Source organism: Numenius arquata, chromosome 4 (assembly GCF_964106895.1).
Source record: "Numenius arquata chromosome 4, bNumArq3.hap1.1, whole genome shotgun sequence".
NCBI classification, from domain to species: Eukaryota; Metazoa; Chordata; class Aves; order Charadriiformes; family Scolopacidae; genus Numenius; species Numenius arquata.
This window is the reverse complement of record NC_133579.1, coordinates 21,508,272-21,531,906: the sequence shown is the minus strand read 5'-3', so window position 1 is coordinate 21,531,906 and position 23,635 is coordinate 21,508,272. Positions and strand designations below refer to the sequence as shown.

The window sequence follows — 23,635 nt, the reverse complement described above, 5'->3', positions numbered from 1 at the left end:
TGTATTGAAAGTTAAATGTACAGTGTAGAGCAAGATCTGTCTTTATAATGAAGTCACAGTGCGTTCCACATATTAGACCTGAGATGACAGAAATTGTTCTGATGTAATATTCAGCCACACTGATTGTACATTTCTGTGCCAAAATGCTGTGAGCGAAATGAAAGAAGACAAGCCCATTTAGTTATCCCTAGAGGTAATACTGTTTGATTTAGAAACAAAAAGTTGGGTCTTAGAGCTGCATTGTTTATATCTACTTAAATGCCTCATGAGGTCATGTTCTTAATTTAGTATTTTATCTTAAATAAGATGATAAAAAAGTAACACTTTGTCCCCAGAACAAAGAAAGTACATTTTTATTGAATTGTAACACATTGTATGGCTTTATAGAGTTTTGCTGCTAACTGCTTCTCTAGATTGTCTGTCATTAAGCTGAAATATCAACATTATATGCACTGTGGCTTGGCATTAAAAAAAAAGAAAGGAACCCATAAAAAATTCATTCATATTCTTGTACCATGGCAAAGGTCAATACAGGATCTGATCTTTCCTACTTTCTGATTCATGACATAATATTTTTTTTCTCTCCTAAATCTGATTTAACTAAGGAAAAAAATCCTATAAATAGTTTTGAATTGGAATGCTGATTTTATAAGGAATTTAGTGAAGACACTTAAAAGGGAGAACTCTCAGTTTGAAGCTGCTGTCATCATGTCTTTGCACTGAGATAGCACAGGGTATCGGTATCTGTCTCTGTCTCTCTCCCTCTTCGATGCTATATTTATCACCCCCCCGGCCATAAAAGGTCTGGACTGGGGCTCTGACATTCCACTGACTGCAGGCATTATTTTTGTTCTGGACCTTGAAGTCCAGTCCTTTACCCCTCGTCCTGACTACCTCTTTCTTTGCTGGCTTCCTCGTTGCTGTATTTTTCTGCTATTCATCCACTTGAGAGCTATTCCATCTGCCGCCATTCATTTGGGCCCTGGTGAGTGTTCCTTTATGACAGAAGACTTTTGTGTTCAATTATTTTTAATCTGAATCTGTAATGCCGAGTTGATAGTAGCTCCCTTTATTGTTCTCAGCTCAGCAGTTACTTGAGGGACTTGTGAACGTGAGCTGAAGACATCTGAGGGTTCAGCTGTGAAATAAAGTGAAGTAGTGCAAGGGTTCACTTATTATCAACTCAGCTGTCCTTGCACATTGGCACAGTACTCTCAAATGAAGCATGGGGTACTGAGATACAGGAGGATTTTGTCATGTAGCCCTCTTTGGGCTTAGAGAATGTGTAAATAATCTAAATATTTTCTAATTGCATAGGATGTTTTGTGATTTGTAAAGCCATTGACTGAGTGGAAGGAAATGTTATTTTTTTTTTTTTTCCCCTGCTTACGAGAGTTTCTGGTTTTTATCTATTTCACCATTTGATGGAGTAGATCTTGAAAGAATTACACAGACTGGTAAACAGCACAAGAGGTAATGCCAATAAAATCACTTCCTTTAATGTGTAGCTATAACCTATGAACAAGTACAAAACTGTCTACTTAGTAGTTGTTTTGAACATTCACTTCAGCGGCTGCAAATATATAGCTCCAAAAACCACATTTTCATCTAACTATGGCCACTAATATTTTTTGGCCCAGCTCTGCAGTTATGAAATGCTACACAGATCTGAAGAGTGAGTGTTGCCCTTTTACACTAAAGTGGGCTGATTAGTGGACACAAAGCAAGTAGGTGCAGGTAGCATGGATTTTATAAAACTTAAGAAATGGGAGTCAATCTGATAATCAGACAGTGCTCCGAATAGGAGCAAAATCCTTGCAAAGGTCAGAGTTTCTCATCATCTCCGATAGCATCACACTACTGTATCTGATCAGACTAGTGTAACTAACAGATCCTGACCTATTAGCAATGCTTGATGTTTCAGAGGAAATATAAAACATAACTCACAGTGTGATAAAATACCTATAAAAGGAGTTTCCTCTTATATGACATGAGTCAGAGTTGGCCTTTGATTTGAACCAGGAGAGCTGACTTTGTGCTCAGCTCCAGCCTTACTGCCTTAACTCTTACTCCTATCATAGACTCCCCCTCTTACTCCTGAGGACAGTGAGGTCCAGACTTTTTATGTTCGGAAGAAAAAAATTGGTTTTGTACATTTTAAACATGCTGACTTTGTCTGCTGCTTCTTCTTTTGCTCTGACGAGATGTAAATGAAATGCCTCATTCAGCTTCTCCTTAATGGGCAACACATGCAGTGCTTTATACTTTTGGATCACCTCCCTTACTTTGGAGCCTGGATGGCTGTGGGAATCCCTGAGCAAGAGGACTGAATAGCTGCTAGCCTTGCGGCTGTTGTATCAGTGATGAAGCCAGCCAACGCTGCAAATAAAGCTGGTGAAGACGAAGGGAGACAACTGTAGTACTCTACAGAAGGAAAACAGGATGTTCTCATGTTCTTTCCCTTTCAGTGTGCAAGATAATACTTATCTGTACGCCTTAACTTTGCTCAGCAGAGACCACAATGTCTTGCAAACCCTAAACCTAGCTCTGCGGAGCTGGGAGAGAACGCAATGAAGAAAAATGGAGAAGGAATCTTCTGAAACTAGGGAAATTAAGAGGAACTACATACTACCGGAAGCTAACAAAGTGAAATAAATAACTACACATACTATTCATAGGTATTAGAAACAAGGATATTAGACAGAATAATTGCATCCTTTAGACTTACATAAAAAAAAACCAGTCAGCAGGAGAAATTAGGGAATTAAAAAGGAACATCGGTTTTTGCCATAAAGAACAATGGGCTAACACTCTTTCCCACTCTTGCCTCTTCCTCAGACAAAAATAAAGTAAGTACATAAACTGCTCTCCTTGAAGTCACAGTTTCACTGTGGTCAGGCTATCAGCAATTTCTTTTACATACTTAAAGACTTCTGAATGACTTTCTTTCTTGTTGACTTTCTGCAAACAAGTGATCTGTTCTGTTATCACACGAAGAGCAGTTCCCTTGAAAGAGGCCTGGAATATAAAAAAATTGAAACACAGGCCTTTTTTTTCCTAATTTGCCTTAGTTGGGGTGAGTACTTGAGCTGTTACAAAAGAGTTTGCAATTTGTTGACTCCCTATCAGAACCAAATACTGAAGAAAAACCCAAGGACTGAAATCTAGGAAGCGTAAAGACCAGGGAAAAAAATGTCATGATTTTCATTAGATCATGATTACACTCCATCTCTGTAAGTGTATTTTATGTCAAAACATCGGATTATTGTTCATTAACTTGAACAAAACCAGAAGTAGAATGTCTGCTATTGTTGTGATTGATATTAGACAATAGCAAACACCCCTCACCATTGCTTTTGGATCTTCTTTAAATTTTTCTAAACATTTCTCCACTGTAGCTCATTTCTATTCAATAATCATGTACCTTTTCAGGAACAATCCTAGCCATGTTGTAAGCCTGATCATGAGTAATAAGAGAAAGAAAAGTTATCATAGGGATTAGTAGAAGCAAGCTTGCAAGTCAAAGAAGAAAAAGTCAGTTTTAACAACAGCAAAATAAAACAATAACAAAATCAAGACTGAATTGCCAGCTTAAAAAACCCCCGAGGGAAATCCTTTCTGCACTCAACACTCATCCCATTATGAGAGGGGGACTATCTCTCACCTGATCAAATTTCCTACTACGAGCAACTGCAAGACAATCTACTGATGACTGCACAAAGGAAAACTTAGGGCTATTGTCTGGAAGGAGTTTCTTGATGATCATGAACATGACATTCTAGGTTAAAAAAAAGGGTCATTTGGACTGATGAACATGATATTATTTTACTCATTGCATACAGACTGTATCCCTGATTAAACTGTAAAAGTATGATAATCCATTTTAAATGAACCTCTGGTGTCACCTACAAAATAATCAAGGTAATGCATGTTTGCAGAAAAAGTGACATCTTTCTCAGTCTTAATTTTCTTAATTCACTGTTAAAATATTAAATGGAATATTTAATTCAATCTGAACATTGGATTACAAAAATGAATGAAATATTAATGTATTTTTATTTCAGCTTATATAGCCTTGTTGGAATTGCTCATGACTTTTTAAATAATTTATTACTTTACTCTCTCTTTTGTAATTTAACAAAAGTACACTATCTCTGAAGAAGCTGAACACATAAAATTTCATTAGTTCACAGTAATGAGTGGAGAAGGTGAGCACATAAAACTTGAATAGTTTGCAATAACAGGGAGGCCAACTACAAATGAACGGAGACAATAGTGCAAGGTTTTCTGGTCCTGATGAATGACGAGTGTCTTGAAACTTAAATATGAACCTATCTTAAAGTCTAAAACACATCGTAAAAAGATAACCCTAAATTAATTGCATTTGATTTTTGAAGTTTTAAGTTCTGTGTTATTTTGTATTAAGTTGTGTCTTATTTGTATGCTAACTCAGAAGTTTCTTTGACAATAGCTTTTATGTTGGTCTGTTCTTTTTCAGACATTGTCCTGTTTATTTACATTCAGAAACGTGTAGTAAAAAAAGAAAATTAGAAGAAAGCCATGATGTCTTTACCTTTCTACCAAAGACACCATGACCACTATGACCGTGCATACCGCCATAAAGCACTGCAGTCCACTGTAAGCCAGTACCAAAAGGAAACAAAGAGCCAATCTGCTGTCTATGCTCAAGGATCTACAGCTTACGCTCGGGGCTCTGCAGCCTATCGCCACGCATCTGCAGCAAACTTCAGCCTTGACTCTTCAGCGGCGTACAGTCATGGCTCTTCAGCCCACGACCTTGAGTCGACAGCCTACAGCTATGGATCTACAGCCTATGACCACTCTGCTGCACAAAGTAAAAGATCTGCTGCCTACAGTCTTGACTCTGAATCCCTCAGCAAGAGCTCAGCTGCCTACAGCCGTGGATCTGAATCAATCAACAAACTGGCTGCTGCCTACAGGCTGGGAGCTGAAGCCTACAGTCTTGGGTAAGCAAATCTGCCTTCGAAACAATATTCCAAAACAAAAATGTCCAACCACCTCCCATTGAAAGCAATGGCAAAACTCTCCTCTTAGTCCACAGAAAGTGGCTCTGTAACTTGGTGGTAACGTATTTTCCAGGCTTGGTGTTTTCCTTTGGCTTTGGCAATGGGAAGGACTGTGGTCAACTTAGTTTGTTGGACTAATTCACGTGTGATGGTTGGATTGGCATAAGAAGAGCACTGGCAATGGTGATGTGGCTGAATGATGACATATTCATGCTCCAAACTGGTCACGCACGAGCCACCTGTCCTTCCAAGTTGTTTAGCCATATTAGTACAGATGAGTTTAATATGCAGTGTTGAGACAGCTTTCGGTTTGAGGCTGGCTCTTATCTGGCCAGGTTGGAGCAGTAAAAGAACTTAGAGCTGTTCACAGAAGTTTGAGCTGACATGTCCATATATCATTAAACAATTCTTCTTTGGCCTAATTTGGTTTCATTTTTATGCTGAGTGATTCATGACATTGAAATTTTCACACTCTATATTGGTTGAGGCATACTATTTCCAAAGTAGGAATATCGTGAAGTGTTCATCTTGCATTAGAAGAGCAGCTGTACTTAGCTGCTCTGTTTTTTGTTTAATTAAGATAATAAATATTGCTCAAGCAATTACATTAGCAGAATATTTTAGATATCATAGCCTCACATTATTTCTATGTATCTCAGAGGTTTACAGAAATTAGGGGAGTATTAAAGTAAGATTAGAGCAGCTGTTAGCAATAGAGGAAATGATCAACAAATTATAGCCCAAAACATCTGCTCACTGTTATATTAATATAAAAATTAGAGTATTATTAGCAGAACAGATCCAGACTTCTCCATCAGAAAAATCTAAATTTTGAAAACTGAATATCCTCCAAGGATTGTGGGTAAAGATGGAGTTTTGGTCAAAACCACTGAGGGAAAGGCTACCTGTATCACAGGAAACAATACCTTGTGATTAAAACCTTCCCTTGGCTTCCAGGAAGTTCAGGGTCAAGTCTCTGTTTGCCAGGGTCTGTTCAGGAATTTGAACCTCAGGCTGTTAGAGCCCAGATGAATGACTTGACTACTTGACTGTCTTGGGCTGGGTAATATTCAGTCTTTGCTGTTGAAAAAATTTCACTTGTGCAAGTAATTAACCACTGAGTGGAGCAGCAAGAAGCTCATTTATAATCTGATGATGACGGGAAGAAAACTGGAGATGCTGGGACTGAGGGTTATGTTTCCAGAGAGAGTTGGGTAGGGGAAGATATTCCAATTTCTGCAGTGATGCAACTGTGCCTACATGCTGTTGCTGTACCCTAACCCAAAGTCTCCTTCTTCTCATAGAAAACGTTCCCATAAGAAATGGGAACATTACTTGAAGTTGCAAAAAAATGATTGTAAAAAAATCTGTTTCTGAGTCCCAGTTACAAACACCTGGTTTTGACTCTGTTTTTTCAGATTATTTCTTCTGAAACCTGTATATTCTCACTGAGAAGAGCTCTAATGTCAGCAAAGTAATATTAAAGGAAATAGAGTTGCTTAATTGGGAGAGAACTTAAAACATCTCCAGGTTTCCCAAGGTTTTGTTTGAGATAAGAGCTATTGTTTTAAAATAGTATATTTGGTGATACTTCCAAGCTACTCTGTAGTACAGGAGTTGCCAACAGATTGATATACTATCCTGGTAATCGGAGATAAGAATGTCTCAGCTGTAACTTCCTTTTTTTCTGTGATCCTGTCCTTGTGTTGGAGGTCTGAGAAACTCAGTGCTGCTAGGTAAGACCAGGACTCAGGAGATTACGCGTAGTGGGGCTACGTGATTTAAATCTCTTGCACAAAACTTAATTAATTCATGACAGATCATGGTACTGAATGATAATCTCTATACTTGACATAATTTTATGGCTAATATAGCCTCTGTGTTGGTATTTAATTGGTTTTGCAGCCCATTTTGCTGCAATTTGCGAGAGGTAAAATAGAACAAATAATGTGACTATATGGTTACATGTAGTGCCAACTGAAAGTAACTCTTTCCAAGTTTGTACAATCTTCCCCAGGTAGCCCAAAACACTTCAAAGGATAATGCGGAGACAAAAAGTGTTACTAAAATAAGTTGGGCAAATCAGAGACTTTCTGATTTCATCCTTATGAAAGGAATAGTGTGGCGAAAAAAAAAAAAAATCTTCAAACACTTTCAGTTTTCAAAAAGTAGAAAGGGCCCTGAATGGAAATGATGTGTCTAAATGACCTACAACAGTGGTGGTTGCTTGACACGTGAATGGACGCAGGAATCCAAATCTAGATAAAATTCTTCAGCTAACAATTGATTATTGCAAATAATTGGATTTTAACATCAAATACACATTTATGTATAACGGATATAGTTTTGTGGATAAACCCCACAAGCCCAACAGGAAAAGTATACTATTCAAATCTTTTATTCAAGTCATTTCTTATTTTTATCTAAAGTAGCTTCTGCTTAACTTGATTATACTTGCAAAATTTAAGTCTCATCCTTTTTTGTAGCCACCTTACAGAAGAGTGAGTGTTCATAAAGGGACAGTGTTGACATACAGTTAGCTATGTGAGGAATTTATCATGGGAAAACTCTGGAGATGGACTAGGGACCAGGTAACCTGTAAGACCTTGAACCGAACCCTATTCTCTGACTTTGAAGCTTGACTCCAGTGGAAAACATGGCCAGAGCATGGACATAGACAGCTTGAAGGAGATGCAGCCTGCTTTTCATGAGGACAAAAAAGGCTGCCTTTGCAAATGGTCTGTCCCTTCCCCACATTTCAAGTCTTCTTCACACCATGACAGCTTGAAGAAGTACAAGGAGAGACATGAAAACTGGCAAAACCAAGAACAAGTACGGGAGCTTGCAGCTTTGCTGGTTACAGTTTGCCAAAGCTGCAAAACCCTGGGCTCCTGAAAGAAAGCAAGCCACACCGTGTAAAGGTTGCTACTTCACACCCAGCCCTCTCTACCAGCTCGTGGAGACACCTCTAGCCAAACGCTGCTTCATCGGCCTCCACGGAGACTGAAAGAGGCGTGGGGTGTGCTGCTTCCCTCAAGGAGTGGGCAGGATCTGTATGGGCAAGGGGTGGCAGCTCTCTCCCAAAAGCCGTTGTTGTGGCAGCCTGTCATCTTCCCTGTCTCATCCTTGGGAGAGGGTGACATGGGCAGGTTGGCTCCTTCTTCCCATGAAGAACCTACTACCCATGGCACTGCTCCATCCTCCATGTACTTCTGAGAAGCTTTTGAGACTGCTGGATTAAACCTGCTTACCTCTTTTTTTGGAAGCTCAGTCATTTGCCTTTGCTCAAACTTTCACTGCTTTTCCACGTGTTATTTTCCTGGCTGGCAGCATCAGATAATCCCACTGTGTCACAGACTGGTGATCAGCCACCAAATGGGCCAGAGACTTGCTGAGGGAGAAAACTCAGGTTATTGCCATGGGCCAGGCATTTGCATATATTTTTCAGGTCAGGAGAAACAGAAGAGAAGACATGGCATAATTCAGGTGAATCAAGCAAACAGAGGAGAGATGCCTTAATAGCTTGCAATTAATTAGGCTGCCAGACAGTAGCAGTGAATGCTGTTCTGAGCAATATTGTAAGGAGGATCGGGACAGGGCTGAGTAAATAACACACTTTAAGAAACATGAGGAGACTGTGATCTTGAGATCCCTACTGGCACTGCTCATCTGTCAGTTTATTATAGGTGAGGGTTAAGGAGGTGGCATCCAAACGTCATAGACAAGCATGGAAATTGTTTTAATGAGACCTGCTATGTGGAAACAATTCCCCTTTAAAAAATTTGTTGTGGAAGCTGTGTTAGGGAACAACGTGATTATTGCCAGCAATATTGCCTGGGCCTGTGACAAATCTGTCAGCAACTTAAAATTAACATAGTCACCAGAGAGCACTTCTCATCTTTAGAGGTTGGCTTTAAAGAGCTCTCTGGTGAAATTTTTTTTTTTTCTTTTTTTTTTTTCTCTTCTGTAACTGGGTTTGCCAATCCACTCTCTCCTCTTCACAGTGAGTAAATTCAAACATTGCGTATTAGGAAAGAAGCAGCTGCTGGAAAGAGGGCCTGGAAAATGCCTCTTGGCTAATGGAGCTCCTCCAGCAGGTACAGCTGGTACAGCTATTGTGTATACCAATGCATCCCTGTCTGCTGTCGGAATAAAGTGGGAGAGAGACGTAACAAAAGCATGCTAAGATACATGATTTTCTAGAGGTATAAATGAGTTTACAGGTGCGTTTTCATGCGGGGCTGGATTATCTAAGGAATATGGTGATGCAGTCCATAGGACACATTTCTACATCCACTGGGCACAAGTTCTTAGTGCAAGGTGAGAAACGTCTTCCGTCAGGCACAGAAACAAGGGTGGTGCCAACATATTGAATTATATTTATATCTGAGAATGAGACATCAAAACAAAACCTGTGGTTGCGAGGTTGCAGAGGCCCCACACAGGGGTGTTGTATTTAGTCCCTTTGTTAGACTAGAGGGAAAAGCTAACAGTGGTTTTTACATCTCTACAGGACAATACCTGTGCCTTTAGCATTTCCAGTTACTCAACTTCCAATTCAGTGACTCTACTGAGAAACTAAGAAAATGCTGGTGTTGATATTTTAACATGCTGAAAAGCATCAAGAAATGAGGACACTGAGCTTGGGTCACCAACCTTGATAAGGCTGTACAGATAGTATCTGACCTGGAAAAAACCATGCATATACGCTAGCTGGGCATATCAAATGAGGCTGAAAGCTGTTAAAAGGTCATGGTACTGTTCCTCCCTGTGAAACTAGAGAGCTCTGATACCCTGCTCCTTCTCCTCCAGGGAGATTCTGTTCCTCATATCAGGTAAAAGGTTGGAACATTTTAAAATAAAGGGCAAGATTTTAGAATCTGGTTCAAGAAAGCAGAGTCCTCTTTTGGGCTACCTAAATAATGGTTGTGGGCAGGGTTTGGTTTTTGTGTTGCACAGGAAGAAATAGTAATAACAAAAAAGGAAAACAGGGAAATAAACTTCATGATGGAAGTAGTGACCAATTTGTTTTCCCATGCAAAGATCTCCATTTGAATATACATTCCTAATAACCTTCATATAGCTCTGCCTAAACAAAAGTAAACCATAGGAAGATTTGGAAAGGAGAAACATTTTCTACTGCTTATAATTTATTCATTTCAGCTCTTGTTTATGCAGTGCAATTCTAAAAAAAAGATTTTGGAGTTGCTCTGAATACCTCTCTGAAAACACCAGCTGGATGCTCTGATGTGGTCATGAAGCAATTAGAACTTTTGGAACAGCTGTGAGGGAAAGTGAAAATAAAACAGAAAGCATATTTTGTCAGTGTGTTAATCCAAGGTATGCTCGTAGCTGAAATACGGGGTGCAGTTCTGATGATATCTCAAAAAGTGCATTCTGAAACCGGAAAATGGTGAGATATCAGCAAGGAAGGTTGTGGGAGGTGTGGAATACCTTCTGCCTAGAGAAGGTAGGATACTGGGGCTCTTACCTTGGGAAGGAGGCAAATGTAGACATGTAATGTTAATGTATAAAACAGTGAAAGATGTGCAGAGAGTGAACAAGGAACAATTTTTCACTATTTCTCACACAGTGTGGCACAAAAGAGACTATAAAGTTGCAGATTAAAACAGCTTCAAAAGAAGGTGCCACTTTCATATATAAATAAATTGTAAGCTCACTGCTACAACCAGGATGCAACCTCTGGCTCAGGATGTACCTAGGCGTTTGCTTGAAACCAGAAGGATTTATTGGGGGAAGTATCTCTCTACATAAGCTTCCTTTTTACCTGCTCTTAACCATTGCTGAAAGAGGAAACTGGTGCAAAAACACCATTGGCACTATTCAATGAAACACTTCTCACCGGGGCCCTGCTTGGTCCAGGTCAAGTTTTTGGAAGAGCAAATGACTGAAGTAAGTTGGTTGGAGTGTCATGTTAGCAATCTGAGAACAGCAGACAATTACAGGATCCACACGGATCCGTTATTCAGCTCACAGATACCATCTGTGCTTTTGATAGCTGAGTACTCCCTCTTCTGTACCGCTACAAAGTATGGGGACCCAACCCTTGCTCTTAGAAGACAGCACAATGACTCTCGCTGCTGCTGCCCCTTATGGAGAAAGAAGAAGAGAGGAACAGGCATCTAGAAAGCTGCTTTTCTGGTCCTGAGCACATACGTACAGTGCCAACCAAAGGATGCAATAACGTGAAGGATCCAGGAACAGGAATCCAGAAAATAATCAGGTGGCTGCAGTGAAAGGTGCCTCAATCAAAGAGACGTGTGGTTTAGAAAACTCAGAAAAGAGCGGGAATCAGCTGTGCACGAACAGTGCTTTTATCCTAGTCATCATATCTCAATAAAAATCCTAGTTCCATACCTGTTTCTCAGGCTCCATCGTGATGGAGATCTCTGGCATTAATCTGAAGGATTTGGGGGATGTTTTCATAATGCCAGCTGTGGTAGGCAGAAAAAATGAAATTGCAATATTCAAGTTGAAACACTTGAAGTGTTTGATTGAAAAAAGAAACATCAAAACCCCAGAACCTATAGCAATTTATTCTTTCCTTTTCAAATAATTTTAGAGAGTTATAAGTGAAAGATAGGAGAAGAACCCCACATGCAGGAAAGACATCAACAGAAGGCCTATCAGAGAGTGATGGGACACTCCCTGTTAATTCTCTACATGAGTGTGTAATCTGGACCTTAATTGAAAACTAAACTGACGCGACAGCTAAACTCTCCTTTAGGAAGAAAGAGCAAGTCTGGATTTAAGAGTGCTGAAAATGCCTGAACTGAAATTTTCACCACATTTCATCTACTTTTATGAAAATGGAAACTTCTTGACAGTTAAATTGAAGTTCAAATGGTACTGTGATCCTGCTTGACCCAGAAACAGCCAGGAATCAAGTGGCCTCCTTAAGGCTCCAGTCTAAAGCCCCTAGGAAATCCGGTGTCAGTCACAGTCAAAATTCCAGGTTTGTCCCATTTTAAAATAGGACAGGAATAAAAGTCACCTGTGCAGCTCCTTACAGACCATAGTTCATTTCTGAAAAATAATTGAAATACTTTGCCTTTGATGTTTCTCACCATTTATTTGACAACGAGTTCTCCCAATGCATTTGTGGTTGACTGTAGTGATTGCACCACACCGTTGCCCAACCCAGGAGCAAGGCCAATGCATACCCTGCTTCACTCCACCTCTTCCCTTTTATTTCACTCTGCCTGGGCTGTTTCCAAATGTTTTCTACTGGGATTTCTGTCCCTAAAGCTGGATCCACCTCCCTTGGATTCTCTCCCTGGCTGCCTTGTGCAGTGGCTGGCATCAGACCCTGGAGCAGAGAGAGTCTCTCTCCCGTAGACTCGGTCTGTACCTGGGTTGATCTGGTGTTGCCTGCTGTGGTAGACCCTCGGCACCCATCCTGCCGTGTGTGCCACAGCTCTTCTCTGGCTGTGCTTTTGCTTGCTTGGAAACCAGGATACAGGGGGAGGAAGAAGGAAGGAGAACCAGTGCACGTTTGTTTTTACCCCTTGTACCGACTGTTTCTTGGCTGTGGTGCTGCAGGCACAGTGACAGTGGCTACAAAGTGGGCACCCAGGGTCCCCAGAGGAGGGGGCTGCCCCACTGCAATGCTGGCAAAGCCGAATGCAGTCGAGTGTGATGAGAAGGGGACTAAGCGGAAAAGAAGGGAAGCTCTTACTGATGATGCTGGGAGCAGCAGGGCAAAGAGATGAGGGCTAGAAAGCAGATGTGGGAGGGGATGGGAAACTCAGGCAAGAAACTAGATGGAGAATGAGAAGAGATGACCATAAGAAAGCCAATAAGAGCGCTAGAAAAAGGGCGACTCATTTAATAGGTGCTGAGGTAGGGAGAGAACTCAGTCTGAGCAGAGGGATGGGCCCAAAGAAACAATGGGAGAATGAAACTGGACCCATGTGATCTCACGCGCACAATCTCACATGGATAGATTATTAACACATATTTTGGAAATTAAGCACTTTTCCTGGTATGACTTGTGTTGGTGGCACCTCTGAAGCTTGGTACTTTTGCAGGGCTGCAACATGAGGCAAACCTGAGCCCAAGTATGCATCTGTGATCCTACGTTATACATGTGTGACGTTGTCAGGGGCCCAGTGCCAGCATGGGTGTTGATTATATGTGTCCAGCATGCTGTGTAGGGACACCAGTGTAAGCTACCCAGGGCATGGGAAGCAAGTTAGCCATGTTAGTGCTACCTGTCTCGGCTAATGAGCCTTGCTGAGAAATCCCGTGCCTTAATTCTGTATCGATGCAATAAGCGGTAAGCTTATGCTGTGTAGACAATTCTCCAGACCAGAAGCAGACTCACATATGATTTCCCATGGTGATGTTGGGACAGAGATAAATAGACACTTTGGGGATTTACAAATGGCTGACACCTAATTGGGATTTTCCATAGATCTGGGAGTTAGGAATCTGTTGCACTGGGAGAGGAGGACAGAGGCATTTGGAGCTTTATTAGCACAATTTGTAACCATGTTAAAACTGAACCCAAAGTGACTGCCTCAAATACGCTTCATGTTCTTCAGAATCCCTCCCTGGACAGTGGGAGGGGGAAGCCTTCCTTTTGGTTTGCTCTTCTCTCTTTCCACTCATTTTCCATTTATCTGTGCTATGGTAAATGGTGTTACTTCACTCAGCTCTCCGCTTTCAATGGTTTGGGTTGGTGTAGGGTCTGTAGAGATACTTAAATGCATTATTACATTGAATATATTTGCACACCAGCATTTTGGTTGGGGACCAGACATTTTCAGGGCTGTAAATTTTGGAAAAGTAGAGGTTATGAGTTTAGATAGAATCTTCAGAATTATTCAGTGGTCTCAGTGACTTCAGGATCTACCAAAACTGGGTGTACAAACTCTCCACGTCCCAAACCAAGAAGCTATTAATTGTGCGTTGCTATCAACTATATTGTTTATTCTCTCTATTTGGATTTGCTATCAAGGGGGATCACTGTTATATTTGTAATGATATGTAATGTCAAAAGTGCATTTAGTTATGTGTTTAATAACTCTGAAGGCTATTAAAAATTATATTTCTTGCTTATCAAACAAAAGACAGCAAAAATGTTTAGTACTTTAATCTTATTTTGGATTGTTTCTTAACAGGTTGGATTTTTTTCTGAATTTAACATATTTTTATTTCAGACTGAAAGATTCCAGTTTAATGATTGAAGATCAATCCTACAAGATGAGTCCCAAAGCAAAGAGAGCAAAACAGAATTTGATATCTGAGGACAAAGAGAATGAAGCCATAGACTACTCAGTGCCCATATTCACAGGACGGTATGTTCATTTTGCTTTTGTTTGGTATCTTATTTCTGACATTTCATTAACAAATTATAGAATAACAAATCCATTAATCGTTGTTTACACTCATGGATCTCAACGTGATTGTTTGCACTTCACATGAGTGATAAAAAGACAAAGAGAAGTCAACTGACTGGCAGAAAATCAGACATTGAGCATCCAGAGCCAGGACAAATGAACTTAGGTGTCTGGACTTTGTTTTGAACACGTCGCCAGGGCCACTTTCTGTGAAATCAAGATATAATTATAACCCTGTTTATTGGGAACAAGACAAACATGTTGTTCACGTTATTTATCTTATTCTTTTGGTTTGAAGACTTGTTCTGTAATTCAATGTCTTGTACCAAGCATTAAACATAGAAACAATGAAATGATGTGCTAATGTTTTGCCCTGGCACAGGGAAAACCTGGAATGAAACCAAATACTTTCTCAAATCATCATAATGATTCACACTGATCTCACGTGTTGCTGGTATTTATTGCATGGTTACTACTGATGTAATGCGTCTTACTGCAGCAGTGTCCTCAGTAAAGCTGAATGTGAACTTTATGTGGAAGCCAGAACCAACACGAGCAAGGATGCCCACCTGCCCTTTTTGGGGTATGGCACACTGATTTTATTAGGAGTCTCTGACAATTCGAATGCGTCACTTGCTCATATTGATACATACTGGCGTGTGCCATGGAAAACTGATTCCTGATTGGAGACCAGGAGAAAAATTTCTTGCCCACCTGCAGTTGAACAGAAACCTTCCTTCAACTTATCTCTCTTCTGCAATGCAGCTTTTTTTCATGGGACACTTCCAAGCTGTTTCTGGGAGCCAGTGCTTTTCTGTCTACTCCTTAATCAACATCCAGTGTCACTTCTTTGTGACTTCTTTGTGTCCAAACTTGTGCTTTCGTGTGAAACTGACTTCCATCTTGTCAGTGGGAGATGTTATTACTTTGGCCTTTTGAGTGTTTGTGATGCCTTAGTGATGAGACCAGCAGTTTTGAGTTTATTAATTCCTTCCCACTATCCTGGAGTAATATTTCTCACCCCTTGTACATTTCTCTGTCAGATTCACTGCTCTTTGATCCAACTGACATTCAGAAGCACACACTGTTGCATTTTTAAATCATTTCTTCAGAGTCTCAGCTATATCTTCTGTGACAGAAATACATAAATATGTCTCAGACGAAACTTGCGGTAACATATTTTCAAGGCTTCTCACTACCTTTGCACTTCACCCAGCGTTTCTGCTTATGTAGCAGTAGATTTCAGCAGTAGATTTACCATCATCAGTCTCCCATGCCCTCAAACACAAATCTCTTCCCTTTTCACTGTGTCTAGGTCTACAAAAGTAAAATTTATAGTGTCTGTGCAATACTTTGGGATTCTACATTAAAAGACACTATTGGATTCTTACATCATTGTTGAGATTATTCTTCTTACCGTTGTTGGTATCAATCTTATACTTTGCACATGGCAACTCAGGAAGTTGTGTGTGCTTTTGTACCACTGAAATGACCCAAATAATTTTTTTTAGTTAGTTAAAAAATATAAAAAACACATATGATGATTGTTAGGATGCCCAACTCAACATTGCATGAAATGGTTGAGGTATCTGGTTTAGGCTTTTTTTCTGTTGGTATCATGTTTATGATCACATGCCAAGACTGTGGAAGTTTCATGCCACATTCCTGTCAGATATTTATTTTTGTTTGAAAGATAACAGCTGAAGCCCATTGAACCATGTGCACGTTATGTGTCACTCCCAAATTCCCCTGTGAAACTGATGTGTTGTTTCCCATGGGCTGATAGCTTTTACAAGGAAAAGTTATTTATAAAGGTCAGCTCTCTGTGGGCTCATCAGAGCTGTTGCCCATGCTGCTGGATGACCTTCAGTGCCGTGTCACCGTTTACATTATTTGGTTCTATATTTCAGAGCCCTCAGGTTCTGCTGTAAAAAAGCTCAGATTATTAGTTCACAACTGTTCTTCTTAAACACCTTGCCAAATCCTCGCAAGATAAAATTAAGGACAGCCAGCCAGTATTCTAGACAATAAAACACAGCTTGATTTAATGTCATAGGTGCTAAAGATACTGGATGTGGCTCATGGAACTATTTACGACCACTAATAAGTCTATCCCAAAGAACTGCAGATGGCAGATACCCTTTAAATAATATTTTGGTGTGCCATTTGAGGTTTGATCCTGTTGTTTCTGTTTGAAAACTGTTTTCTACTGAAACCCCTGAGACTTGACTGCAGAATCTATTCTTAAATGGCACTGCGTGCTGTTTCTGATGCATTCATCATTTCAGGGAACATGTTTCTCTTTGATCTGGGAAGATTATAACAGGAAGAAATGATTAGCAAATCTAAATATTTAATACTGTTGATCAAAAGCATCTAGGGACCACTACTGCAGATGACTAGGCTGAGTCCTATATTAGTCTGAGGATATTCATCAGCTCCCAGAAGATGCTTTATGCCTTGAGGAGCGGGTCCATACTGTGAAGCTGCTGAGATCTTAACTACTGTAATTAAGGAGGAAAAAATGGCAGCTTGCCTTTGAAGAAAAATGCCACTGATTCATTTAAACTGAATGTAATAGCTAAATTCATATTCATTAAACTGAGTTTTCGAAATTGTCTTTAGAAATCTCTGCCATATCTCTGCAGCTTCAGATGGTATTTGTGGGGAGAGCTGGTGTACCTAGGTGAAGGGAATCAATCATCCCACTAATACTTTTAAGGATCATCCTGTTAAAGCAGCCTGAAACACCGAAAGTTCAAGGCAGAGATTGAATACATGAGGGAGGTCAAAGCTCTATCCTGTTAAGTAAGTTTTTCAGTCTTTTGAGCAGTTTTTATGTGTAATTAAGTTTACAGCACTTTTCACTGCTTGGCTGTCTTTCATCCCACCAAACTGACTTCATAGCCCAAAAATAAGGGGCTGGACAGTTAAGTATGGGCTTGAATCCAAATTTTCTTGAATGTTGAGATGTGCTATCAAATGCATAATATTAGCTATCTCAAAGAAAACAGAAAAAAATCATTCTTCCAAATATTTTTGCTTTGTAGCAATAGTAAGCGTTTTACGATAAAATAGTGAGGCTGTGCTTGAGTGCATTCTGGAAATAACGAGAGGCTGCTTTCTCTACGGTGCTTGCACGATGGCACTTAATGAGAACTTAAACAGAACCTCTTTTCATTGTGCCATCTAATGTTACCCTAAAGTAACTAAACTCAGCAGAAGGGCATTAATGCTTCCCCTTAAGTCAAGGAACTCTCATTGTATATGCACTACTATAGCAGTTACAGTGTCCTGACAGTGCCAAAACACTATGGCTGCAATGGTGCTTCCACACGTGCGTATGGAAACTGGATTGGACCCACTGAGAGTAACTGTTCTTTGCATCTCGCCTCTGTGGGATGCCTGAGGAGGATGCTTCAAGAAAATCCTTAATCATATTGAAAACATTTGGGAGGACAGTTATCCTACAAACATTACAGGATTGAATTTTCTATGAAAAAAGGGATTTTTTTTCATATATAGTAATGTGGGTTTTTGTATAAAACACAGACAAGGACATTGTTACACAGCTATGACTATCTCCTGCCCCCTTGTTAGTGTTGTTATGAATGCTGCAGCCACAGGTCAGTAACTGCAGATCTGTGGGTATGCCTTACACTAGTCTCTATAGTGATGGAGGTATAAAACCACAACAGAATAATGGTTAAACTCAAAATGCGTATGGCATAATTATACAGAGAGGCACGGAAAATGCCCATGACTTTAGGCCGTGAAATATTCAGGAATTCTGCAGTAACCTTCCATGTTTCTGCTTTAAATAAATACATATGAGACTGTAATGGCAGAAATACATTATGAAAGACTATTGGCCACTGTAGCTGGCTAATTTAATAGAAAGTATAATTGGAATATGTTCTCAGCATTTTCCAATGGGATTCTGCTTTTTAAAAATCCTTTCAGGGAAGTGAGTATCAGTGGGATCACAGACACGGAAGAAGAAAGAATTAAAGAAAGTGCTGCGTATGTTGCCCAGAGGAACCTTTTTGCCACAGGTGAAGGGGTTAGCATCAGCAAGGTGGCCAAGTCGACTTCTGAAGAGGAACATCATGAAAAGAAATCACGGAAAGTAGCAATCCGGGAGTCTGCTGAACGTATGGCCCTGAAGAAAACGGTAAAAGAGTAGAAACGAACACTTAGGCTGTAAACAGCATGGGTCTTTTTGTTTGGTGTTTGTAACGTGCCTATCACAACAGGGCACTGATTTGCACCATGGGCAAACACAATAATGATAGTGAAAAGCAAAGTATTTTCAATGTAAGTCTATTCAAGGACTTAATGTTTTGTTATCTTGGTGTCAGATGGTTAAAAAAGGAGGTTCAGTGGCTGAGGTAGGCACCAGGAATGCTTCTGCTGTGATGGGAGAGAGGGAGGAAGAACGGGGCGAGAGAACACTCATTGGTCATGCCAACACCTAGTAAAATGGCGCAGCAGCCTTCACCTGAATGGTGAGGCAGTTGCTGTCAGAGAAGAAAGGTGCCAATACGTGTATCTTGCCAGTACAGAGGTGATGGGGTAATTTCTGGATTCTTATGGCCTGGGAACAAGCTTGTCCTAAGTGTTTACCCCAGAGTTTTAATCACAGGATATAAATTAGGGAAGGGATTGCCAAAGACATCTGGAACTGAATCTCTAATTGTGGGTAGCTTTGATATTATTGTGCAACATCTTAAAATTAATACTCAGAGGATAGTTACAAATATGTTATGACCAGACTGGCAAAATACATCAACTGTGATTATGTTTAATTTAGCAAATATATTAATGTATTGAGTAGAAGAATTGGTGATATGCTCATAAAATATCGTCATGGCATGAGGCTGGAAAGGGTGTACACACTTTGAAGGATAAGGTAAAAATTCAAAATAATTGAGAAACAGTGAAGGTGAAATTTGATAACAACCAATGAAAATTACTATACACAGAAGGAAAAGAACAAGTAAACAAGAAATGCCTGGTTAGGCAGAAGTCTTTGTCAGGAAGTGTAGTGACAGAACAAGGGCTAACGGTTTTAAATTGGAAGAGCGGAGATTTAGATTAGATACCAGAAAGAAATTCTTTACTGTGAGGGTGGTGAGGCACTGGAACAGGTTGCCCAGGGAAGTTGTGGATGCCCCATCCCTGGAAGTGTTTAAGGCCAGGCTGGATGGGGCTTTGAGCAACCTGCTCTAGTGGGAGGTGTCCCTGCCCATGGCAGGGGGGTTGGAACTGGATGATCTTTAAGGTCCCTTCCAGCTCTAACCATTCTATGATTCTATGATCTGGGAGTTATAACAGGTCACAAATTTAATGTCAGTCAATTTAGTGTCAGCCACTGTTGTATAAAAACAAATGCCATTCTAGAGTGTGTTAACAAAAGTATTGTCATTAACACTCATAAGGTAGTTAATTAATTGTGTTGGAGACTGTTGGACCTCTGATAACAAGTAGTTACTGCTTTATGAATGTTGGGGACAAGTAGAATCCGTCCAGAGCTGAGAAACAACAATTGTAAGGAAAGTTGGTATTGTGCAGTTTATAAAAGATTAAGAGGATTACAAAAGTTGCCTTCTATTAATAACCTTAATACAGGGAACAGTAATTCTCCACATATGTGAAACTTAGGGTGGAAAAGAAATAGTTTAATTTGCAGAAAGCAAGATTTATAGTACATTAGGAATTTTTTCCCGCTCTGTGTATAGCCAAGCAGTTGAAATAGTTACCCTGGGAGGATGACATATCCCATCAGCAGGAAAGGTTTGAGAGCAGTCTGTCAGAGATGATCTAGACATACACCATTTTGCATTAAAGCAAAAGGACACAAGTCATCTGATTTTCAGACCTGTTTCCCCTTTCACTCTGTATTTAAAAAATAATTAAATGTGGAAAGCTATTTTACTTGGAATAGGGGAAAAAAAAATAAAATAAATTCTAGCTATTCTGGAAGGAGAACTTCTTGAAGATGAAAACATTTTTCTGTGTCCAGGTGAGATAAATACATTAAGTATGTCTACATGATTTTTAAATAAAAATTGCATATTTTTTACTGCTCTTAAAAAAAAAATATGTTTTTAACGTATTAATAGTTTGCGCTTACAACTGCTGGAGTTTATAATCAAATGTTTCTCTTCCAGCTAGAAGAGACTCAGGCATTCCACAAGAAGATGAATCAAGATAAACTTTTACACGCTCCTGAGTTTATTATTGAGCCTCGTTCTCACACTATCTGGGAAAAGCAAAATGTCAAATTTCATTGTTCTGTGGCTGGCTGGCCAGCACCCCGTGTTACGTGGTAAGTTTGTATCTCTATCACTGAAAGTCACCACATAACCAATATCTGAGGTCATCTCAGTGAATGTGGTATTTTTTCACGAAAGATACAAGTTCAATAAAAAATCAGGTGCAGAGGCCTATCAAAGACCTTTCAGGTCACCATGTACAAAAATAAAGCAAAATATTAAAAGGCAAAATGATCCTTTGTGTAACAATGACATCAGTACATAGATTTTTTTTTTTTCATAGACACGTCCAATATATTCTTTCTGTCTGCTGATGAAGGAAAAATAGCAGTTTAATTTATTGTCAGTGCTATCCTTAAAATAATGTTTTCCAAATACTTCTGTTCAGTCTACAAATGCCACTAATGTTCCTGAAGCATTAAGGCATGTTTTGGTTAAGAACTAGTTTCTTGGCTGCTGAGCAGTTATAGTACTGAATCTCCATGAAACAGAAATCTCATGATGCAGGGTGTTCATAGCAGACACGTCATAATTATTTGAAGTCAAAGACTGCAGGTAGATCCAGGACCATCCAAATCTGAAAGCTTTGGAGTCTATTAGAAACTTTCTATTTACTTGAATGCTCTTTGGTCTAAATCTTTACTGTAAGAACTCCAAAATATACTCTTAGTCATAGCTGAAGGTCTAATTTGGCTCTTGGGTTAAAGTTTGCCCCAACTGGAATTGAATTTAGCTTAATTAACAGTGACTTGTGAAGCTTTACTGTCTCACTGTCTATTAAGCTGACCTTTCTTACCTGTTTCATGCTACACAGGTACCATCATGTTGTTAAGATAATAGGTAATAACGTTTTTTCAAACATAAAGTCAGACTTGATGCTTACTATTTAATTTAAAAGATTCTTATAGAATGTGCTTATAAAATGTATGTATGTGTTTATAAAATGAACAAAGGATAAGCCTGTTTTCAGCATTAAGCATTAATTAGGAAGAAGTCCTATTGAGATTCTATTTGTGGAGACAGCAAAAAACATCTACTATATCATGATGTTAAGTAATACATTTTGCAATTTAGTACTTGAACTTCTTAATGGATTCTGTGTTTATTTAGGTCTTAAAAAACTAATCTCAGGGCTTGATAAAAAGTAGTCCTAAGAGGCACATTAATAGGCCAGAGCTGATGCCCATGAAATCCCTTGGTCTCTCTCCTTAGACAATGACAACTGACAGCCAGGCTCTGCATGGACACATTTTTCCCGTTGAGTGAGGGTTGTGAGTGCTCTGTTCTGACATGCCTCCTGGAGGGGATTCCAGACAAACCCTTTGGGTCTGGTCTCAGCTGAACATAAGGAATGGTCAGCTACCTTCATGGCTGTAATCCAGCTCTGTAAGCTGAATCCTAACCAAGAACGCAAGCACTGGGCCATTTTCACTTTGGTTGAGATTCACCTTATCCCCCAAACCCGATATGGTTAGACCAAGCCTTCAGCTGCCTGCCTTTGCTCTCACTGTGAACCAGCCTTTCATCTAAGTGCTAAATGTGGATGGTGGAAATTAATACATCATTTTACCATACATCTGAATTCTGAAGGGATTTCAGTCCGCCACAGGTTACTAATGGAAAAAAAAAGGAGATCACAACCATTTCAGCCGGTGTCTTTGCTTTGAGATGCAGAACAGTGCTGACCTGGATCTGTCAGCTCCCATTCAGCATTTCTAATGAAATGTCAGTCGTGTGTTCCAAATAGACATTCTTTGTATCAGCAATGGAGACCTTTTCATGCTGTGCATGAAAAATTATAAAGCTTCATGAACTTTCTCTAAAGGAAACCTTGCTGCGTGATGCAGCTGTTCTGACTCTCTTGGAAAAAGCATATGGAAAACCCAGGACATTTGAAACCAGTAGCAGAAAGCATAAACTATCAGTGCATAATGACAGTGGGAGGTTGCAGTCCAACATTAGCTAATGACTCGGCTGTTCTGGAATTTGTGTTTCCAGAAATAACAAATGGTTGTTCTAACATGAGCCCTATTCTTTCATAGATGAATATCAATAAGCCAAAATTGAATCAATTATTTTTTACTAACCTGATAATGAAGACAAGAGATGTGAAAGTCTTCTCGCTGCTGTTTGACTTAGCTTGTTTCTGCATTCAGTAGCACCACATGACATGCGTGCCACTTCCCTAAAAACAGGATCCAAGGGTTGCCTGACCCTTTGGAGAAAAGTTAAAGAAATTAGAGAGTCAAGTCCCCTCTCACAGGATTTCATATTCCCTGGAAAATATTAGGAACCGAGGGCATTATTCTATTTTCTAAACTATTTGACACAGTACATGGAATATAAAGACGCCCAGATGTTCCTCGGCATATCAGCCTGCGGGGCACCATTCCACAGATGAGATGAAGAGCGGTGGCGAATGGATTTACTCTTAGTGGACCCATGTATTATTCTTTGCTGTAAGTCAGGATAATGCAGTAAGAGACCTGTAATGAGGTCAGGTATCTCTGCAACTGTTTGAAGTCTGGGATAGAGGGTATTGCCCTGCATTGAGTCTCTTTTCATAGACATCTTGCTGAGAGGAAGATCAGGATGAAAAGCATTAGGTTTTATGATCCTTGCTCGCTTTGGCACTTGGAAAAATCCCACTGTATTACTCTGCCCAAATATTTGTAGTCAGGGAAATATTCTTTATTCCACAACACTGAAATTGTTGAAAGGCAATTTTCAGATTTATTGTGGATACAGCTTCATCTTGAGACATATTAAACTAACAATATTCTTGGTAAAAATCAAATCGCTTATTACTGACTTGTTTGATGAAGTGGGACATGCTACTGACAGCAGAGCAGTTGTCTTTCCTGATTGAAAATCATGAGAACTGACCTTTAAAATCTGAAATGAAGAAACAAAGCTCTTTGGCTGGATATCTGTTATGACTTAC

At 39.7% G+C, this 23,635-nt stretch overlaps 1 protein-coding gene across 2 annotated transcripts in view; it reads left to right on the top strand.

Moving 5' to 3' along the window:
- Positions 1-827: 827 nt before the first annotated feature.
- Positions 828-23,635, top strand: part of MYOM1 (myomesin 1) — an 80,055-nt gene continuing 57,247 nt past the window's right edge. For both annotated transcript variants that reach the window (XM_074146195.1, XM_074146196.1), the window contains exons 1-5: positions 828-985; positions 4,499-4,988; positions 14,234-14,371; positions 18,377-18,587; positions 20,587-20,744. In XM_074146195.1, coding sequence (XP_074002296.1) covers positions 4,561-4,988; positions 14,234-14,371; positions 18,377-18,587; positions 20,587-20,744 — 935 coding nt within the window. In that variant the 5' untranslated portion in view covers positions 828-985; positions 4,499-4,560. The remainder of the gene's footprint in view (positions 986-4,498; positions 4,989-14,233; positions 14,372-18,376; positions 18,588-20,586; positions 20,745-23,635) is intronic.